The sequence below is a fragment of the Salmo trutta genome, chromosome 4 (assembly GCF_901001165.1).
Source record: "Salmo trutta chromosome 4, fSalTru1.1, whole genome shotgun sequence".
NCBI classification, from domain to species: Eukaryota; Metazoa; Chordata; class Actinopteri; order Salmoniformes; family Salmonidae; genus Salmo; species Salmo trutta.
In genome coordinates, this window is record NC_042960.1 from 25,520,291 (window position 1) to 25,540,709 (window position 20,419).

The 20,419-nt window shown below is 42.4% G+C and overlaps 1 protein-coding gene across 4 annotated transcripts in view; it reads right to left on the reverse strand.

The window, feature by feature from the left end:
* The window catches only part of LOC115192147 (protein spinster homolog 1), a 55,712-nt gene that overhangs the window by 13,804 nt on the left and 21,489 nt on the right, over window positions 1-20,419 (reverse strand). For all 4 annotated transcript variants that reach the window (XM_029750328.1, XM_029750327.1, XM_029750325.1 and 1 more), the window contains exons 12-20: window positions 18,053-18,092; window positions 17,806-17,837; window positions 17,651-17,708; window positions 17,518-17,567; window positions 17,362-17,394; window positions 12,701-12,749; window positions 11,884-11,960; window positions 6,908-6,997; window positions 1,053-1,136 (exon numbers count right to left, since the gene is read on the reverse strand). In XM_029750328.1, the coding sequence (XP_029606188.1) occupies window positions 1,053-1,136; window positions 6,908-6,997; window positions 11,884-11,960; window positions 12,701-12,749; window positions 17,362-17,394; window positions 17,518-17,567; window positions 17,651-17,708; window positions 17,806-17,837; window positions 18,053-18,092 (513 nt within the window). The remainder of the gene's footprint in view (window positions 1-1,052; window positions 1,137-6,907; window positions 6,998-11,883; window positions 11,961-12,700; window positions 12,750-17,361; window positions 17,395-17,517; window positions 17,568-17,650; window positions 17,709-17,805; window positions 17,838-18,052; window positions 18,093-20,419) is intronic.

Below are 20,419 nucleotides of genomic sequence, written 5' to 3' on the forward strand. Positions count from 1 at the left end.
AAGACTCGATGCTATAATAGCTGCCAAAGGTGCTTCAACAAAGTACTGAGTAAAGCCTCTGAATACTTTTTAAAAAATGCGACTTTTATTGAAAAAAAATGTTGCAAAACTTTTTAACCTGTTTTTGCTTTGTCATTATGGGGTACTGTGTTTAGATTGATAAGGAAAAAACACAATTGAACCCATTTTAGAATAAGGCTGTATCGTGACAAAATGGGGAAAAAGTCAAGGGGTCTGAATACTTTCTGTATCGTCATGCATTTCTATCTTTTTATTGTAATATCCATCTATTTAAGTGTTATTTGAATATCAATAAAAAAAAAAAATCAAAATATTTTAACCACAAGATGTCACGAAAAAGCCCTATTCGCAAGGGACTAGTATTACTATAGAACATCAGTTATATAATTATTACCCCAGAATTTCCTGTTGACAATTCGGAGAGGATTAGTTTTAACAAACTGCCCCTGTAATTCTTTTTTTCCTCATTCAAAATGTATCCCTTTATGACAGAAGTCTGGAGGCTCTGCTAGGCGTGAAGATATTTCAAATGTCTAGGGATAGCCGAACAATGACCTAATGGCCTTCAGTTCGGAGAAAGTCAAAATAATTATGCATATCAATAAGAACCATGAACTGCAAACATTTAATCACCAGACTTATTTGGCAATTTATCCATTCATTGGCACAATATAGTCCACGTCATCTTTTAAAAGTGAAGTATGGCACTAGGAAAGTAGATATGTGACAAAACAGATCATTCACCTGTGGGCTACATGCATAGGACTTTGTTTTAGCCATGAACTTGTTCCCATGTTCTTACCCAAACTAGGTGCAGCATCTGTTAAAACTAATATCCCCTCAAAACACAGGGATGATGATCCGGGATAGTAATAAAGTAAACAGTTTATAAAGAGCTGCTCCCTCACTCCTTCCAAGGCATAAAGAGTTACATGAGTTATTACAACTGTCAGAAAAGCAGGAATTCCTGATTAAATCAGGAACATACCTAAAAAGTTATATTCTATTCAATGTGCCAACGTGGGCCATACCTGTAGTATTGACATAGTCGTTGCTGCCTTCATCACTGTCATCACTCTTTCCCACGTCGACATTGACCTCCGCAATATTGTTTTCTGTGAACACAAAACACACACAGGATTGAGGTATACAGTCGTGGCCAAAAGTTTTGAGAATGACACAAATATTAATTTCCAAAGTTTGCTGCTTCAGTGTCTTTTTGTCAGATGTTACTATGGAATACTGAAGTATAATTACAAGTATTTCATAAGTGTCAAAGGCTTTTATTGACAATTACATGAAGTTGATGCAGTCTCAATATTTGCAGTGTTGACCCTTCTTTTTCAAGACCTCTGCAATCCGACCTGGCATGTTGTCAATTAATTTCTGGGCCACATCCTGGACAGATCGCAGCCCATTCTTGCATAATCAATGATGGGGGTTTGTCAGAATTTGTGGGGTTTTGTTTGTCCACCCGCTTCTTGAGGAAGTTCCCAATGGGATTGGGGAGTTTCCTGGCCATGGACCCAAAATATTGATGTTTTGTTCCCCGAGCCACTTAGTTATCACTTTTGCCTTATGGCAAGGTGCTCCATCATGCTGGAAAAGGCATTGTTCGTCACCAAACTGTTCCTGGATGGTTGGGAGAAGTTGCTCCCGGAGGATGTTTTGCTACCATTCTTTATTCATGGCTGTGTTCTTAGGCAAAATTGTGAGTGAGCCCACTCCCTTGGCTGAGAAGCAACCCCACACATGGTCTCTGGATTCTTTACTGTTGGCATGACACAGGACTGATGGTAGCGCTCACCTTGTCTTCTCCGGACAATATTTTTTCCGGATGCCGCAAACAATCGGAAAGGGGATTCGTCAGAGAAAATGACTTTACCCCAGTCCTCAGCAGTCCAATCCCTGTACCTTTTGCAGAATATCAGTCTGTCCCCGATGTTTTTCCTGGAGAGAAGTGGCTTCTTTGCTGCCCTTCTTAAAACCAGGACATCCTCCAAAAGGTCTTCACCTCACTGTGCGTGCAGATGCACTCACACCTGCCTGCTGCCATTCCTGAGCAAGCTCTGTACCGGTGGTGCCCCGATCCCGCAGCTGAACCAACTTTAGGAGATGGTCCTGGCACTTGCTGGACTTTCTTGGGCGCCCTGAAGCCTTCTTCACAACAATTGAACCGCTCTCCTTGAAGTTCTTGATGATCCGATAAATGGTTGATTTAGGTGCAATCTTACTGGCAGCAATATCCTTGCCTGTGAAGCCCTTTTTGTGCAAAGCAATGATGACGGCACGTTTCCTTGCAGGTAACCATGATTAACAGAGGAAGAACAATGATTCCAAGCACCACCCTCCTTTTGAAGCTTCCAGTCTGTTATTCGAACTCAATCAGCATGACAGAGTGATCTCCAGCCTTGTCAACACTCACACCTGTGTTAACTTCTTATGGATTGAGGGTGCTATTTTCGCATCTGGATGAAAAGTGTACTACCTGCTACTCAGGCCCAGAAGCCAGAATATGCATATAATTGGTAGATTTGGATAGGAAACACTAAGGTTTCTATAACTGTTTGAATGATGTCTGAGTATAACAGAACTTATTTGGCAGGCGAAACCCCGAAGGCAAACCATCCAGGATTAATTTTTTTTAGGTCACTCTTTTCAATGCATTTTCATTGAGAATCCATAATTCTAAGGCAGTTGCTTGCAGTTCCTATCGCTTCCACTGGATGTCAGTCTTTAGAAATTGGTTAATGTTTTTCCTTTGTGTAATGAAGAAGTAGCCCTGTTCAGAATGAGGCTCGAGGGAAGTGTACTGTTTGATAGAGGCGCGTGACCTGAAAAGCACGCTCCACTTTGTTTTCCTCCGGTATTGAACGCAGTTTATCCCGTCTTAAATTTTATCGATTATTTACGTTAAAAAGTTGTATTAGGAAAGTTGTTTGAAATGTTTGGACAAAGATTACAGGTAACTTGAGATATTTTGTAGTCATGTTGCGCGAGTTGGAACCGGTGTTTTTCTGGATCAAACGCGCCAAATAAATGGGCATTTTGGATATATAATGACGGAATTAATCGAACAAAAGGACCATTTGTGATGTTTATGGGACATATTGGAGTGCCAACAGAAGAAGCTTGTCAAAGGTAAGGCATGAATTATATCGTTATTTCTGAGTTTTGTGTGGCGCCTGGCAGGATGAAATATGATTGTCTGTGTTTGATGGGGTGCTGTCCTCACACAATAGCATTGTTTGCGTTCGCCGTAAAGCCTTTTTGATATCTGACACTGTGGCTAGATAAACAAGAAGTTCAGCTTTAATTTGGTGTATTGCACTTGTGGATGTATGAAAGTTCAATATTTGTAATATTTTTTTATTTATTTGGCGCTCTGCCATTTCACCGGATGTTGTCAAATCGATCTCGTTAACGGGATTTGAGCCATAAGAAGTTAACGAGAGAATCACTGACATGATGTCAGCTGGTCCTTTTGTGGCAGGGCTGAAATGCAGTGGAAATGTTTTTTTTTGGGGGGGGGGAATTCAACTCATTTGCATGGCAAAGAGGGACTTTGAAAATAATTGCAATTCATCTGATCACTCTTCATAACATTCTGGAGTATATGCAAATTGACATCATACAAACTGAGGCAGCAGACTGAAAATTAATATTTGTGTCATTCTCAAAACTTTTGGCCACAACTGTAGTGCATTCAAAAAAGTATTCAGACCCCTTCACTTTTTCCACTTTGTTACAGCCGTATTCTAAAATGGATGAAAGTCCCCTCCCCCAACCTACACACAATAGCCCATAATGACAGAGCAAAAACTGGTTTAGAACATTTTATTAAAAAACATTTATTAAAAACCACATTTACATAAGTATTTTGACCCTTTGCCCAGTACTATGTTGAAGCACCTTTGGCAGCGTAATCCTCTCAAGCTCTGTCAGGTTGGATGGGGAGCGTCGCTGTACTGCTATTTTCAGGTCTCTCCAGAGATGTTAGTTCGGGTTCAAGTCCGGGCTCTAGCTGGGCCACTCAAGGAGATTCAGAGACTTGTCCTGAAGCCACCCCTGCATTGTCTTGGCTGTGTGCTTAGGGTCATTATCCTGTTGGAAGGTGAACCTTCACCCCAGTCTGAGGTCCTGAGTGCTCTGGAGCAGGTTTTCATCAAAGATCTCTGTACTTTTCTCCGTTCATCTTTGCCTCGATCCTGACTAGTCTCCCAAATGCAGGCGTTTCAGCCTAGCTCAGTGCTTTCTGTGGTAGTGGGGCGAGTCAGTAGAAAATAGGACCATTGCGCTGTGATTGGCTTAGTGTTCTGTCACTCATGGGGACAGTATGTCATCGGCAAATTTAAGTCCTTAGTAAGGGTAGACACCCAAAATTTCAGCCCTTTGGATCCTGCCATAGCGTTACATTAGAAGTGCCCATCTAAGAAGGCTCATTGGCCACAGATAAAATGACGTCAAATCACGTTATATGTACAGTAGCTTTGATTGGACTGATCATGTCAACATCTTACTTTCAAAGTCTTAGCTAGCAGTCATCATTATGAATCAAGTCGACAATCTACTGGCAAATCCTTTTTATATGTAGAGAAATAATGAAGAGAAATTATAGATAAAACTCATCGGTGCTCATCGGCCATAAAGATTACACGTTGGAGATTACAAGTTGGAAATCGCAAATTCAACAATGAGTCATTTGGAAGGAATCAGTGACTAACTGCAAAGCAACCAGTAACTTAGCCTGCTATTCAATGGAGTGGCTGTGTTTCTCTCACCCCCCCCCCCCCCCCCCCCAGAGTTCCCACCATAAATCCAGAGTATGCCAGACTTTGATGAAAGTTTGATGACAACATTTTCCCACAAAGGACCGCCGTGCAACCTTGAGTCCAACAATGTCTTATATGCTGCTGCATAAATGATGTATTATGCAAGGGAGATAGTATTACTTTCTTAGCTACAGTATACATAAGTGTATGTTGTGTAGTAAGCCGTTAGTAGCCCATGTGTCTCACCCTTATCATTTGGTCTATTTTCACCAACGAGGTATTGTAAACACATCGTTCATGGTCGGTGTGTGCTTGTTTGCCAACTTTTTTTGTACAGTTTTGACAGTGCTACTGATAGTAGTAGTGGCGCTTGGCATGCACGTGCAAATTCAGCACACAAAATTCTATAATAGAATTGTGTTATTTGACGTGTCAAAGCTTATTTAACACATCAAATAGTGCTATATGACGTATCTTTTTTGACACACAAAGACCCAAACGGCGTTTAATGTGCCTAACCCTAATCATTTCGTCTATTTTCACCTCTTAATTTCACCTACTGTTCTAACTTGGTGGTGCATATAACCTGTTTTAGAGAAATAATCATTGAATATTGTAAGAGCTTTCACTGTCTGTTCATATGCCCCTTTATTTATCCTACGGTTCTGACTTGTTGTACAGGGAGTACACTAAGAACGGCCCATGTTCTGAATTCTGTCGCTGTACATTTAAAAAGTGCTGAACAAATAGTTATTGACTACGTCCATCGTCGCTCGCTCATTAATGTCTTAATCAAAATTACGGATTGCCTCTTATCCGCTCATCGTTCCCTAATGCCATGGTTTGTATATCTCAATTGTTAGTAGAAACCACATTTGTTTAAGCAAGTCGCCATATCAGCTATTTTTAAAAAAAGGCAGTTAATGAGTCTGAATGAACTGTTTTGCTGCTAGACAATGCTCCGCTGATAGCCAGGTGTAGCACCAAGGATTCACTCCATGGTGCCGAAAAGATAGCTCTGCTGTTGGCTCTAACATACATCTAAAACATTTAATGTTGAGTTTGCCCCACTTAGATTTACATGCTAAAATCGCCACTACACCTAATGGCCTTCAATTCGGAGAAAGTCTAAATAATAATGCATATCTATAGACCCCTTTCTGTGTTTACAAACACGAGGGTGGTGCGCACAAGTTGGTGGCAGAACAAGGGGCATTTCTTATTTATTTTATTTAACTAGGCAAGTCAGTTAAGAACAAATTCTTATTTACAATGACAGCCTAACCTGGACAATGCTGGGCCAATTGTGCGCCGCCCTATGGAACTCCCAATCATGGCTGGTTGTGATACAGCCTGGAATCGAACCAGGGTCTGTAGTGACGCATTTAGCACTAAGATGCAGTGAATCCCCTTTCCACTCGGGAGCCCCAGCAAAAAATGTCTCTATTTACATGTTGCTTATGAGTGCAATTCACAATACTTTTGGATTATAATTGGATTTGAAGGCTTCTATGATTGTCCTGCTTAATATAATGTTTGTGTCATCGCCGCAAATCAACTGCATTATACTGAAAAACAGCTTTTATCTCAAGGCCATCAGACTGTTAAACAGCCATCACTAGCACAGAAAGGATGCTGCCTACATACAGACTTGAAATGATTGGCCACTTTAATAAATGGAACACTAGTCACTTTAAAAATGTTTACATATCTCATATGTATAATACTGTATTCTATACTATCTATTGTATCTTAGCCTATGTCGCTCTGTCATTGCTCATGCATATATTTATATATTCTTATTCCATTCCTTTACTTAGATTTGTGTGTATTAGATATCTGTTGTGGAATTGTTAGATATTACTGCACTGTCAGAACTAAAAGCACGAGCATTTCACTGCACTCACAATAACATCTGCTAACCATGTGTATGTGAACAAAATTTGATTTGGATGACAATCCAGGTTAGTAATAAAGTAATCCATTTTAAAGAGCTACTCCCCTCCCAAGGCATAAAGAATTCCATAGGTTATTACAACTGTCAAAAAAGCAGAGATTCCTGATTAATCAGGAACACCCCTAAAAAGTTATATTCTATTCAATGTGCGCCATACCTTTAGTATTGACATAGTCGTTGCTGCCTTCATCACTGTCATCACTCTTTTCCACGTCGACATTCATATTGCCAACCGCGCCACTGTTTTCTGTGAACACACAAAACACACACAGGATTGAGGTATATACTGTATATACACTCCAGCCTAAAACCATTGTGATGTTTATACTGATAAACCTACAGGACGGATTTCTACTGCATCCCTCACCCTGCTCTTTGTCCTCCTCTGCTTCCACATTGACATATCATATGAACACGATGTGAATACTCCAGACAGCATTTTATCAAATCATATTTTATGGCCCATCGAGACGCGTTTTCTAAACCTCCGTACAACGTTCTGCACATGTGCTTCACAAAAACATGAATAAGGAAATAAATCTGCTGCTGGCAACATATATATGCAAATTAGCGCACTATTCAAGCTGTATTGCTGAAGCTTTACAGACTGTGCACTAGAAATGTTAAGGTAATTTGAAGCGTTTACCTTGAATGCAGTCTTTGCCAAAGCGGGGGCATAGCCTTCACATTTCAATCACGCTATAAAGCTGAACTTCTGTGATAAGGTTTGAATACAGCCCTTAAATCAACAAAACTCTTGAGTCTCCTAAATCTACATATTGTGTATGCATTGTGTAATATCCATGTATTTAAGTGTCTTTAAAGCCCTATTCAAATGGCGCCGGAGAAGAAGGTTGACGTTTTATGTGTCCCTAACCGATTGTTTTGTTTGTTTGTTTGTTTACTTGCGTTGTTTGTAACTTATTTTGTACATAATGTTGCCACTACCGTCTCTTATGACCGAAAATAACTTCTGGACATCAGGACTGCAATTACTCACCACGGACTGGCAGAATCCTTTTTTTCCTTTAACGAGTCTGACAAGCCCGATGTGAATGATATACTGCTTTCTCGGGAACAGGCCCAGATCCCAGTGATTTGCGTGAAGAGGATGCAGAGAAAAAGTGGCCAGAGGGCGAGCTGCCTTCTGAGAATTTGTAGGCAATTGAAAAATCCCCCACTTCTTTCCATTCTGCTAGCAAACGTGCAGTCTTTGGAGAATAAAATCGATGATCTACGCGGAAGATTAAACTACCAACGGGACATTCAAAACTGTAATATCTTATGCTTCACGGAGTCGTGGCTGAACATACAGCTGGCTGGTTATACACTGTACCGGCAGGATAGGACAGCGGCGTCTGGTAAGACAAGGGGCGGCAGACTATGTATTTCTGTAAATAACAGCTGGTGCACGATATCTAAGGAAGTCTCGACATATTGCTCGCCTGAGGTAGAGTATCTCATGATAAGCTGTAGGCCACACTATCTACCTAGACAGTCTTCATATGTATTTTTCGTAGCTGTTTACATACCACCGCAGACTGAGGCTGGCACTAAGACAGCATTGAATGAGCTGTATTCCACCATAAGCAAACAAGAAAACGCAGAGGTGGTGCTCCTAGTAGCCAGGGACTTTAATGCAGGGAAACTTAAATCTGTTTTACCTAATTTCAAATAAGCATGTTAAATGTGCAACCAGAAAAAAAAAAAAAAAAACTCTAGACCTCCTTTATTCCACACACAGAGACACATACAAAGCTTTCCCCTCGCCCTCCATTTGGCAAATCTGACCATAATTCTATCTTCCTGATTCCTGCATACAAGCAAACATTAAAAGCAGGAAGCACCAGTGACTAGATCAAAAAAAAGTGGTCAGATGAAACAGATGCTAAGCTACAGGACTGTTTTGCTAGCACAGACTGGAATATGTTCCAGGATTCCTCCGATGGCATTGAGGAGTAGACCACATCATTCATTGGCTTAATCAATAAGTGTATCAATGACATTTCCACAGTGACCGTACCGTACATACCCCAACTAGAAGCCATGGATTACAAGTAACAGCCACACTGAGCTAATGGCAAGAGCTGCCGCTTTCAAGAAGCGGGACTGTAACCCGGAAGCTTATAAGAAATCCTCTGACGAACCATCAAACAGGGAAAGCATCAATTCAGGACTATAATCAAATCGTACTACACCGGCTCTGATGCTCGTCGGATGTGGCAGGGCTTGCAAACTATTACAGACTACAAAAGGGAGGCACAGCCGATAAGCTGCCCAGTGACATGAGCCTACCAGACGAGCTAAACTATTTCTATGCTCGCTTCTAGGCAAATAACATTGAAACATGCATGAGAGCACCAGCTGTTCCGGAACACTGATCACGCTCTCCGCAGCCAATGTGAGTAAGACCTTTAAACAGGTCAACATTCACAAGACCACAGGGCCAGATGAATGACCAGGACGTGTACTGCGAGCATGCGCTGACCAACTGGCAAGTGTCTTCACTGACATTTTCAACCTCTGCCTGTCCGAGTCTGTAATACCATCATGTTTTAAGCAGACCACCATAGTGCCTGTGCCCAAGAACACTAAGGTAACCTGCCTAAATGACTACAGACCCGTAGCACTCATGACTGTAGCTATGAAGTGCTTTGAAAGGCTGGTCATGGCTCACATCAACACCATTATCCCATTCCAATTGGCATACCATCCCAACAGATCCACAGATGATGCACTCTCTATTGCACGCAACACTGCCCTTTCCCACCTGGACAAAAGGAACACCTATGTGAGAAAGCTATTCATTGACTACAGCTCAGCGTACAACACCATAGTGCCCTCAAAGCTCATCAATAAGCTAAGGACCCTGGGACTCAACACCTCCCTCTGCGACAAGATCCTGTACTTCCTGACGGGCCGCCCCCAGGTGGTAAGGGTAGGTAACAACATATCCGCCACGCTGATCCTCAACACAGGAGCCCCTCAGGGGTGCGTGCTCAGTTCCCTCCTGTACTCCCTGTTCACTCATGACTGCACGGCCAGGCACGATTCCAACACGGTCATTAAGTTTGCTAATGACAACAGCCTGACCACCGACAACGACGAGACAGCCTATAGGGAAGAAGTCAGAGACCTGACCGTGTGGTGCCAGGACAACAACCTCTCCCTCAACGTGATCAAGACAAACGAGATGATTGTGGACTACAGGAAAAAGAGGACCGAGCATGCCCCCATTGATGGGGCTGCAGTGGAGCAGGTTGAGAGCTTCAAGTTCCTTGGTGTCCACATCACCAACAAACTAACATGGTCTAAGCACACCAAGCCAGTCATGAAGCGAGCACGACAAAACCTATTCCCCCTCAGGAAACTGAAAAGATTTGGCATGGGTCCTTAAAGCCTCTAAAGCTGCACCATCAAGAGCATCCTGACTGGTTGCATCACTGCCTGGTATGGCTGCTCGGCCACCGACCGCAAGGCACTACAGAGGATAGTGCGAACGGCCCAATACATCAAAGCTTCCTTCCATCTAGGAACTCTAATACCAGGTGGTGTCAGAGGATGGCCCTAAAAATTGTCAGACTCCAGCCACCCTAGTCATAGACTGTTCTCTCTGCTACCGCACGGCAAGCAGTACCGGAGCGCCAAGTCTAGGTCCAAGAGGCTTCTAAACAGCTTCTACCCCCAAGCCATAAGACTTCTGAACATCTAATCAAAAATGGCTACCCAGACTATTTGCATTGTCCACCCCTCTTTTACACCGCTGCTACTCTCTGTTGTTATAATCTATGCATAGTCACTTTAATATCTCTACCTACATGTACATATTACCTCAACTAAACTGCATTGTTGGTTAGGGGCTAGTAAGCAAGCATTTCACTGTTGTATTTGGCGCATGTGACTAATACAATTTGATTCATTTGCATGGGACTGGTATTACTATACAACGTCAGTTATGTACAGTAGTGGAAAAAGTACCCAATTGTTAAAAGTAAATATACCTTCATAGAAAATTACTCAAGTAAAAGTGAAAGTCACCCAGTAAAATACTACATGAGTAAGTCTAAAAGGATTTGATTTTAAACATGCTAAGTACAAAAGTAAAAGTATAAATTATTCCAAATTCCTTATAATAAGCAAACCAGACGGCACCATTTTTGTTTTATTTTAGTTTTTGGATAGCCAGGGTCACACTCCAACACTCAAGACAATTTACAAATGAAGCATGTGTGTTTAGTGAGTCCGCCAGATCAGAGGCAGTAGGGATGACCAGGGATGTTCTCTTGATAAGTGCGTGAATCTTCCTGTCATGCTAAGCATTCAAAATGTAACGAGTACTTTTGGGTGTCAGGGAAAATGTATGGAGTAAAAAGTACATCATTTTCTTTAGGAATGTAGTGAAGTAAAAGTTGTCAAAAATATAAATAGTAGAGTACAGATACCCCAAAAAACGTACTTTCAAGTAATTTTACACCACTGGTTATATAACTATTACCCCAGTATGTTTTCCCAGTGGACGATTCGAACTTTACCAAACTGCCCCTGTAATTCTTTTTTTTTTCCTTATTCAAAATGAACCGTTATGATGAAAGTCTGGAGGCTCTCCTAGACATGAAGATATTTCACATCTAGGGATAGCCTAATATTGACTTAATGGCCTTCAGTTCGGAGAAAGTCTAAATATTAATGCATATTAATAAGAACCATGAACTGTAACCTATGCAGACAATTAATTACCTGACGTATTTGGCAATTTATCAATTCATTGGCACAATACCGTTCACTTCATCTTTTAAAATGTGACAAAACGGTTCATTCATCTGTAGGCTATGTGCATAGCACTTTGTTTTAATCATCAATTTGTTCCCATGTTCTTACCCAAAACTGAGTGCAGTACCTGTACCTGTTAAACTCGAAAAACAGTAGGTTTTTAGGGCTGGGATAATAACCTTCCTGCCAAGTAAAAATTACTGACATGGCAGATTCGGACGGGAATAAAATTACGGATGTGGTGATTTGTGCTCGTGCACATAATTACATTACCTGAGCTCCCCCATTCAAATGTATCCCATCCGAAAAGGTCTAAAGTAATGAGTCATATTTCAGTCACCTCTCCACCCTTACGTTGCCTACCTGTGCTTTTGGAGATGAGACATTGGTTGGAATGACGCAGAGAACCAGTCCCAGGAAGATCTGATGGTAACACTATTCTATAAGGAGGAGCAAGAGAGAGGTTACACAAAACCCAAGAGACCCCAGTACTCTATAGCCACAGAATTAACATTCATTTAATTTAGCCAATACAGCCCACACAGCAACAAATGGCACTTTTTTTTCCCAGGAAGTCCTAGAAATGCAAAGTGTAACATTCACAGTGAGGCACTGACATGCAGTATACACTGAGTATACAAAACATTAAGAGCACCTGCTCTTTCCATGACACAGACTGACCAGGTGAATGCTATGATCCCTGATTGATGTCACTTGATAAATCCAATTCAAATCTGTGTAGATGAAGGAGAGGAGACCAGTTAAAGAAGGATTTTTAAGCCTTGAGACATGGATTGTGTGTGCCGGTCAGAGGGTGAATGGACAAAACAAAAGATTTAAGTGACTTTGAACGGGGTATGGTAGTAGGTGCTAGGCACACCTGTTTGTGTCAAGAACTGCAACGCTGCTGGGTTTTTCACAATCAACAGTTTCACGTGTGTATCAAGAACGGTCCCCTACCCAAAGGACATCCAGCGAACTTGACACAATCTGTGGGAAGCATTGGAGTCAACATGGGCCAGTATCCCTGTGGAACACTTTCAACACCTTGTAGAGTACATGCCCCAACGAATTGAGAATCTTCTGAAGGAAAAAGGGGGGGTGCAACTCAATATCATGAAGGTGTTCCTAATGTTTGGTATACTCCCGTGTATTTTGTTAAAATTAAATGAACACTCACAGGTAGCCTGATCCTGGTTCATAGTCATCCATCATCTCGTTGACATACTCTATAGAACAGAGACACGCGCACACACAGCTGTCAATCAATCATGTCAGAGAATAGAGTGCCTTCGGAAAGTATTCAGACCCCTTGACTTTTTCCACATTTTCTTTTTACATTACAGCCTTATTCTAAAATGGATTAAATAGAAAAATCCTCAGCAATCTACACACAATACCCCAGAGAGACACAGCGAAGACAGGTTTAGACATTTCTGCACATTAAAAATATAAAACAGAAATACCTGATTTACATAAGTATTCAGTCCCTTTGCTATTAGACTCGAAATTGAGCTCAAGTGCATCCTGTTTCCATTGATCATCCTTGAGATGTTTCTATGTCTTGGAGTCCACCTGTGGTAAATTCAATTAATTGGACATGATTTGGAAAGACACACACCTATCTATATAAGGTCCCACGGTTGACAGTGCATGTCAGAGCAAAAACCAAGCCATGAGGTCGAAGAAATTGTCCATAGAGCTTCGAGACAGGATTGTGTCGAGGCACAGATCTAGGGAAGGGTAACAAAACATTTCAGTAACATTGAAAGGCCCCAAGAATGCAGTGGCTTCCATCATTCCTAAATGGAAGAAGTTTGGAACCATCAAGACTCTTCCTAGAGCCGGCTACCCGGCCAAACTGAGCAATCGGGGAAGAAGGGCCTTGATCAGGGAGGTGACCAAGAACCCAATGGTCATTTTGGCAGAGCTCCAGAGTTCCTCTGTGGAGATGGGAGAACCTTCCAGAAGGACAACCATCTCTGCAGCACTCCACCAATCAGGCCTTTATGGTAGATTGACCAGACGGAAACCACTCCTCAGTAAGCACATGACAGTCCCCTTGGAGTTTGCCAAAAGGCACCTAAAGAATTGCAGACAATGAGAAACAAGATTCTCTGGTCTGATGACCTTTTAATGACGTCAGATCGAGGTTCTGCATCTGTCCTCGTGCTCCTAGATCTTAGTGCTGCTTTTGATACCATCGATCACCACATTCTTTTGGAGAGATTGGAAACCCAAATTGGTCTACATGGACAAGTTCTGGCCTGGTTTAGGTCTTATCTGTCGGAAAGATATCAGTTTGTCTCTGTGAATGGTTTGTCCTCTGACAAATCAACTGTAAATTTCGGTGTTCCTCAAGGTTCCGTTTTAGGACCACTATTGTTTTCACTATCTATCTATCTATCTATCTATCTATCTATATATATATATATATCTATAACCTCTTGGGGATGTCATTCAAAAACATAATGTTAAATGTCACTGCTATGCGGATGACACACAGCTGTACATTTCAATGAAACATGGTGAAGCCCCAAAATTGCCCTCGCTAGAAGCCTGTGTCTCAGACATAAGGAAGTGGATGGCTGCAAACTTTCTACTCTTAAACTCAGACAAAACAGAGATGCTTGTTCTAGGTTCCAAGAAACAAAGAGATCTTCTGTTGAATCTGACAATTAATCTGGATGGTTGTACAGTCGTCTCAAATAAAACTGTGAAGGACCTCGGCGTTACTCTGGACCCTGATCTCTCTTTTGAAGAACATATCAAGACTGGTTCAAGGACAGCTTTTTTCCATCTACGTAACATTGCAAAAATCAGAAACTTTCTGTCCAAAAATGACGCAGAAAAATTAATCCATGCCTTTGTTACTTCTAGGTTGGACTACTGCAATGCTCTACTTTCCGGCTACCCGGATAAAGCACTAAATAAACTTCAGTTAGTGCTAAATACGGCTGCTAGAATCCTGACTAGAACCAAAAAATTTGATCATATTACTCCAGTGCTAGCCTCCCTACACTGGCTTCCTGTTAAGGCAAGGGCTGATTTCAAGGTTTTACTGCTAACCTACAAAGCATTACATGGGCGTGCTCCTACCCATCTTTACGATTTGGTCCTGCCGTACATACCTACACATACGCTACGGTCACAAGACGCGGGCCTCCTAATTGTTCCTAGAATTTCTAAGCAAACAGCTGGAGGCAGGGCTTTCTCCTATAGAGCTCAATTTTTATGGAATATTCTGCCTACCCATGTGAGAGACGCAGACTCAGTCTCAACCTTTAAGTCTTTACTGAAGACACATCTCTTCAGTAGGTCCTATGATTAAGTGTAGTCTGGCCCAGGGGTGTGAAGGTGAACGGAAAGGCTGGAGCAACGAACCGCCCTTGCTGTCTCTGCCTGGCCGGTTTCCCCTCTTTCCACTGGGATTCTCTGCCTCTACCACTATTATGGGGGCTGAGTCACTGGCTTACTGGTATTCTTCCATGCTGTCCCTGGGAGGGGTGCATCACTTGAGTGGGTTGAGTCACTGACGTGGTCTTCCTGTCTGGGTTGGCGCCCCCCCTTGGGCTGTGCCGTGGCGGAGATCTTTGTGGGCTATACTCGGCCTTGTCCCGGGATGGTATGTTGGTGGTTGGAGATATCCCTCCAGTGGTGTGGAGGTTGTGCTTTGGCAAAGTGGGTGGGGTTATATCCTACCTGTTTGGCCCTGTCCGGGGGTTTCATCGGATGGGGCCACAGTGTCTCCTGACCCCTCCTGTCTCAGCCTCCAGTATTTATGCTGCAGTAGTTTATGTGTCGAGGGGCTAGGGTCAGTCTGTCACATCTGGAGTATTTCTCTTGTCTTTTCCGGTGTGAATTTAAATATGCTCTCTCTAATTCTCACTCTTTCTTTCTCTCGGAGGACCTGAGCCCTAGGACCATGCCTCAGGACTACCTGGCTTGATGACTCCTTGCTGTCCCCAGTTCACCTGGCCGTGCTGCTGCTCCAGTTCCAACTGTTCTGCCTGCAGCTATGGAACCATGACCTGTTCACCGGACGTGCTACCTGTCCCAGACCTGTTGTCCCAGACCTGCTGGAACCCTGACCTATTCACCGGACGTGCTACCTGTCCCAGACCTGCTGTTTTCAACTCTCTAGAGACAGCAGGAGCAGTAGAGATACTCTCAAAGATAGGCTATGAAAAAGCCAACTGACACTTACTCTTGTGTTACTGACTTGTTGCACCCTCGACAACTACTATGATTATTATTATTTGACAATGCTGGTCATTTATGAACATTTGAACATCTAGGCCATGTGCTGTTATAATCTACACCCGGCACAGCCAGAAGAGGACTGGCCACCCCTCATAGCCTGGTTCCTCTCTAGGTTTCTTCCTAGATTTTGGCCTTTCTAGGGAGTTTTTTCTAGCCACCGTGCTTCTACACCTGCATTGCTTGCTGTTTGGGGTTTTAGGCTGGGTTTCTGTACAGCACTTTGAGATATCAGCTGATGTAAGAAGGGCTATATAAATACATTTGATTTGATGATGAAACCAATATTGAACTCTTTGGCCTTGAATGTCAATCATCAATTCTGGAGGATGCCTGGCACCATTCCCTACGGTGAAGCATGTGTGGCAGCATCATGCTGTGGGGATGTTTTTCAGCAGCAGGGACTGGGAGACTAGTAGGATCTAGGCAAAGATAAACGGAGAAAAGTACAGACAGATCATTGATGAAAACCTGCTCCAGAGCGCTCAGAACCTCAGACTGGGGGTGAAAGTTCACCTTCCAACAGGACAACGACCCTAAGCACACAGCCAAGACAACGCAGGAGTGGCTTCGGGACAAGCCTCAATGTCCTTGAGTGGCCCAGCCAGAGCCCGGACTTGAACACGATCAAACATCTCTGGAGAGACCTGAAAATAGCTGTGCAGCGACGCTCCCCATCCAACCTGACAAAGCTTTAGAGGATCTGCAGAGAAGAATGTGAGAAGCTCCCGAAATACAGGTGTGCCAAGCTTGTAGTGTCATACCCAAGAAGACTCGAGGCTGTAATCGCTGCAAAAGGTGCTTCAACAAAAGTACTGAGTAAAGGGTCTGAATACTTATGTAAATGTGATATTTCAATTTCTAAAAAACATTTTTTTGCTTTGACATTATGGGGTATTGTGTGTAGATTGATGAGGAAAAAAATGATTTAATCAATTTTAGAATAAGGCTGTAAACTAACAAAATGTGGAAAAAGTCAAGGGGTCCAAATACTTTCCAAAGGCACTGCATGAATGGTTTAATGTCCAAATGTCTGAATGAATGTGAGTAAGTCACAAGTAGGCAGGTACAGTAGCCTTGCGGTTAGAGCGTTGCTGGTTCAAACACCCAAGCCAACGAGGTGAAAAATGTGTTGTTGTGCCCTTGAGCAAGGCACTTAACCCTGGCTCCAGGGGCACCATATGGGTGACCTTGATAATTTATTGTTAAAACGAGAGGCTGCCTGGATCTTTAATTTAAAGACACTTGCTCCCTTCGGTCTCAACATAGACTTAGATCTGAAGCCATTCTTGTGATTATTGTGATTTTGCCATTGTAATTGTTTGTTAGATACTTGGTTATTAAAATTTCTGCATCTGAGCTCTTAGAGTGTGCGGCTTTCCTTTATTTTCTAGCACCATATGGCTGACCATGTAAAATAATACATTTCGCTGCACCTAATTGGTGTATGTGACAATAAAACTTATTTCTTTCACCTAAAGAGCCATGTGCAAATTTTCTAAACTTCTTCAGCAGTTACTGTACACACGTTTGAGGGGGATCAGTGTTATTGAACATGGTAGGATATAACGTTCACATTACCTTCTCCTGGACTCTCATAGCCGTCATTACTCTCTGCAAGAAAAAGCTAACAATTAAGAAGGAACTGAACTGTGACGTTATAGAGATAGTGGCGGAAGAAGGAAAACAAGTGGAGAAAATAGACATTTGATGTAGAGGAAGAGCGAGACATCTCACCATTTTCAGTTGCGGTGACAGAGTTCGATCTCAGAACGATCTGTGGTGAACTGTGGGATAGAAAGACAGGTACATTTCGCTTGACGGTAATATGAGTCATTGTCTGTGTGTGTGTGTGTGTGTAGTAACTCACATGGGTGAAAGGAGGCTGGAAGGGGGAGCACCCCAGCTTGTGGCAGCAGAGGGGTTGTCTGAGGAGGAAGGTTCATCATAATCATCAACACGTTTTTCTTAAGAAGTATCATGAAAAGATTTGGGTACAACTTCAGTCATCACACACATACTCACATGGTGGGTGGGCCAAGCCGAATCCTGGGGTGCTGAGTGGGGAAGAAATCAGAGCGTTGGTAGAGGTTTGCACATGCACGGATATCAACTGGTTTGTGCAAACATTCAAGCCCACTTCTGGTCATCTCGTCTGGTACACTTACACAGTGCACCGGACATATATTACAAGTGCCACACAAACTTTTGAATATTTGGTTTCATTTTAATTAACAGGCACTGAATAGTTGTTTTATGAAAAAGTGCTTACTGTTGAGTGTAATCCTCACTGTAACGCTGCTGAATGGATGCTGAGGAGTAAGAAAATGATGTTCTGTAAATGCGTTTTATTATTTCTAATTATTTACTTTTAACCCTTATTTTACCAGTTAAGCTGACTGAGAAGAACAATCTCATTTACAGCGACAACATCTACATAGAGCCCAATTTAATTCAAAACAACTTTATTGATTACAGTAACAAAGCCTTGGTATTACTAGGCAGGTTGTGTCTTCTGCAGCTAAGACACAGGCCAGTCAACAGGATGAGTGACAGGAGGACCGCTCCACTCAACAGCAACGCATACAGCTGCATAGACACCTCCATTGCTGTCTGCAGGAATAACACAATACACAAAGTAATCCAGTCAGGTTACACTTTTGACATGACACTATTAAAAGCATTATTATGCCGTCTTCTCTGACCCAGATTAAGACTAGTCTTGGACTAAGAAGCAAATTAAAATGGAGATCCTCAATTGAAAGTGATTTCTTTTTGTACTTAAGTATATTTTTTTGTATCACCTCTGAATAGAAATGTGGTTGTCAGTGTTAAATCCTCATCATGTAATTTTCCTTCCTTGTGGTTTTTGATTCTCCATTTCACAAATGCTGTCTCTAACTTTCTTGCTAACTATCACTTTCAGAGGTTGAGTTCAGCTTTCTAATTCCAGGAAATGGATTTCCTGTATTTTCAAGTTAAAGAAAATACCAGCATACTCATCACACACTGAAGGTGTAATCACACACACACACACACACACACACACACACACACACACACACACACACACACACACACACACACACACACACACAACCTTTCTGTATTTCACATAATATCTAGTGCTGTGGCGCATAAAACAAACTCTGCAAAACTGACGACACACAAAATAAGACTACCTCAAGAACTGACACTACAGTGTGGTACCATAGGGCTGGCATTTACTCATTTGCAGAACCTTGCTCCCTCTAAACGTTTTAATAGGTAGTGAGTTGAACTTGAAAGGGCCCATAATTGTGACAAATGGTGGCTATTTTGTGTCACGACACTCCTCCTGGAGAGCCATGAGGAGGGTGACTTTCTGCCAAAATCAGACTGATCTAGATTTGGTAGCGAGAGAGGAAGCGAGGGACGGCTGATCTGAAGGGCTAGCTTAGACCAAGTTAGGTGGTATAGTACAGAGCTGCTGGACCTGAGGCCTTCAGAAAACCTGGGCCCTGTATAGGTGGCCATGATGTTGAAGAACATTCAGATTCAGTCAAAGTAATTTCTAACATTGTGAACATGTCTCCATACTGAATTCATCTTGTGTTAAATCAACACTGTTGTGAGTACCAGGGATGGAGTCAATTCAAGAAGTACACTGTACAATACTCTTCAATGCTTTTCACTGGGGAAAATGTGGAATTGGAATTTGGTTTACTTTCTGAATTGAAATAGAATTGACCCCAACTCGGGTGAATACATCAACAAGTTACTTCTTCAGTTCTAGCTTATTCTCTACTAACCTAGATGTTAAGAAGCTAGGCATAAAGTAGGAGTGGAGGGAGTTCTCTTACCGGCACGTGTTGTGTAGATTCCCAACAGAGCGTTAGGTCGTAGGTCGCTGATGATCTGCCAGGTGGTCAATGAGACTGGTTCTAAACCGGAGGTCGAGTTCAGGCTGAGTTGACCCCAATCCAATCCCCAGACCAGCTCAGTCGTCAGCTACACTGAGATGCGTCATTTTGGATGCATCTGATCTACAGTATACCATACCTCTGTTGCTCAAATCCCTGTCATACCACATGCAACTCTCCCTATTTAACACTGGGTTTTCCGCTCTTTCAGTTAACTGTAAGGAACCTTGACTACTGCAGCTTGACATAGGTGTCTTCCTCGATGCACCTTTCTGTCTGTACGACCTGTTCAGTCGCCTCCTACTTCCCTTCCTCCCTCCCTCACTCACTCTTCTCATCAACTCTCCTATCCCGCCGTCATCTCAACCTCCCCCAATGGGCCTTTTTTCTATCCTTCTCACAATGTTGTTTCAGATCACCTCTCCCCACCACCATAACTCTGATCTCATCGCTTCCTCTCTCGGAGAGACCTAAGACGCACATTAAAATACAGGGAATGACAAGTGTTCAGTTCATGGTTCAAAAGATGTACCATCCTATAGTTCTAAATCAAAATCCTATGCCTGGGTACCCCGAGGGTCTGTATTTGGACCCATGTTTATGCTGTAGCGGGAACAGTGGGAACAGCATAAGAATTGGCCAACATTCAGACCCTTGGCTATCATTTGGTCCATGCAAGTCAATAATCAGTTATTGTCAACTGCTAATTGAGCTGTCAGTAATAATGCTTTATTTTT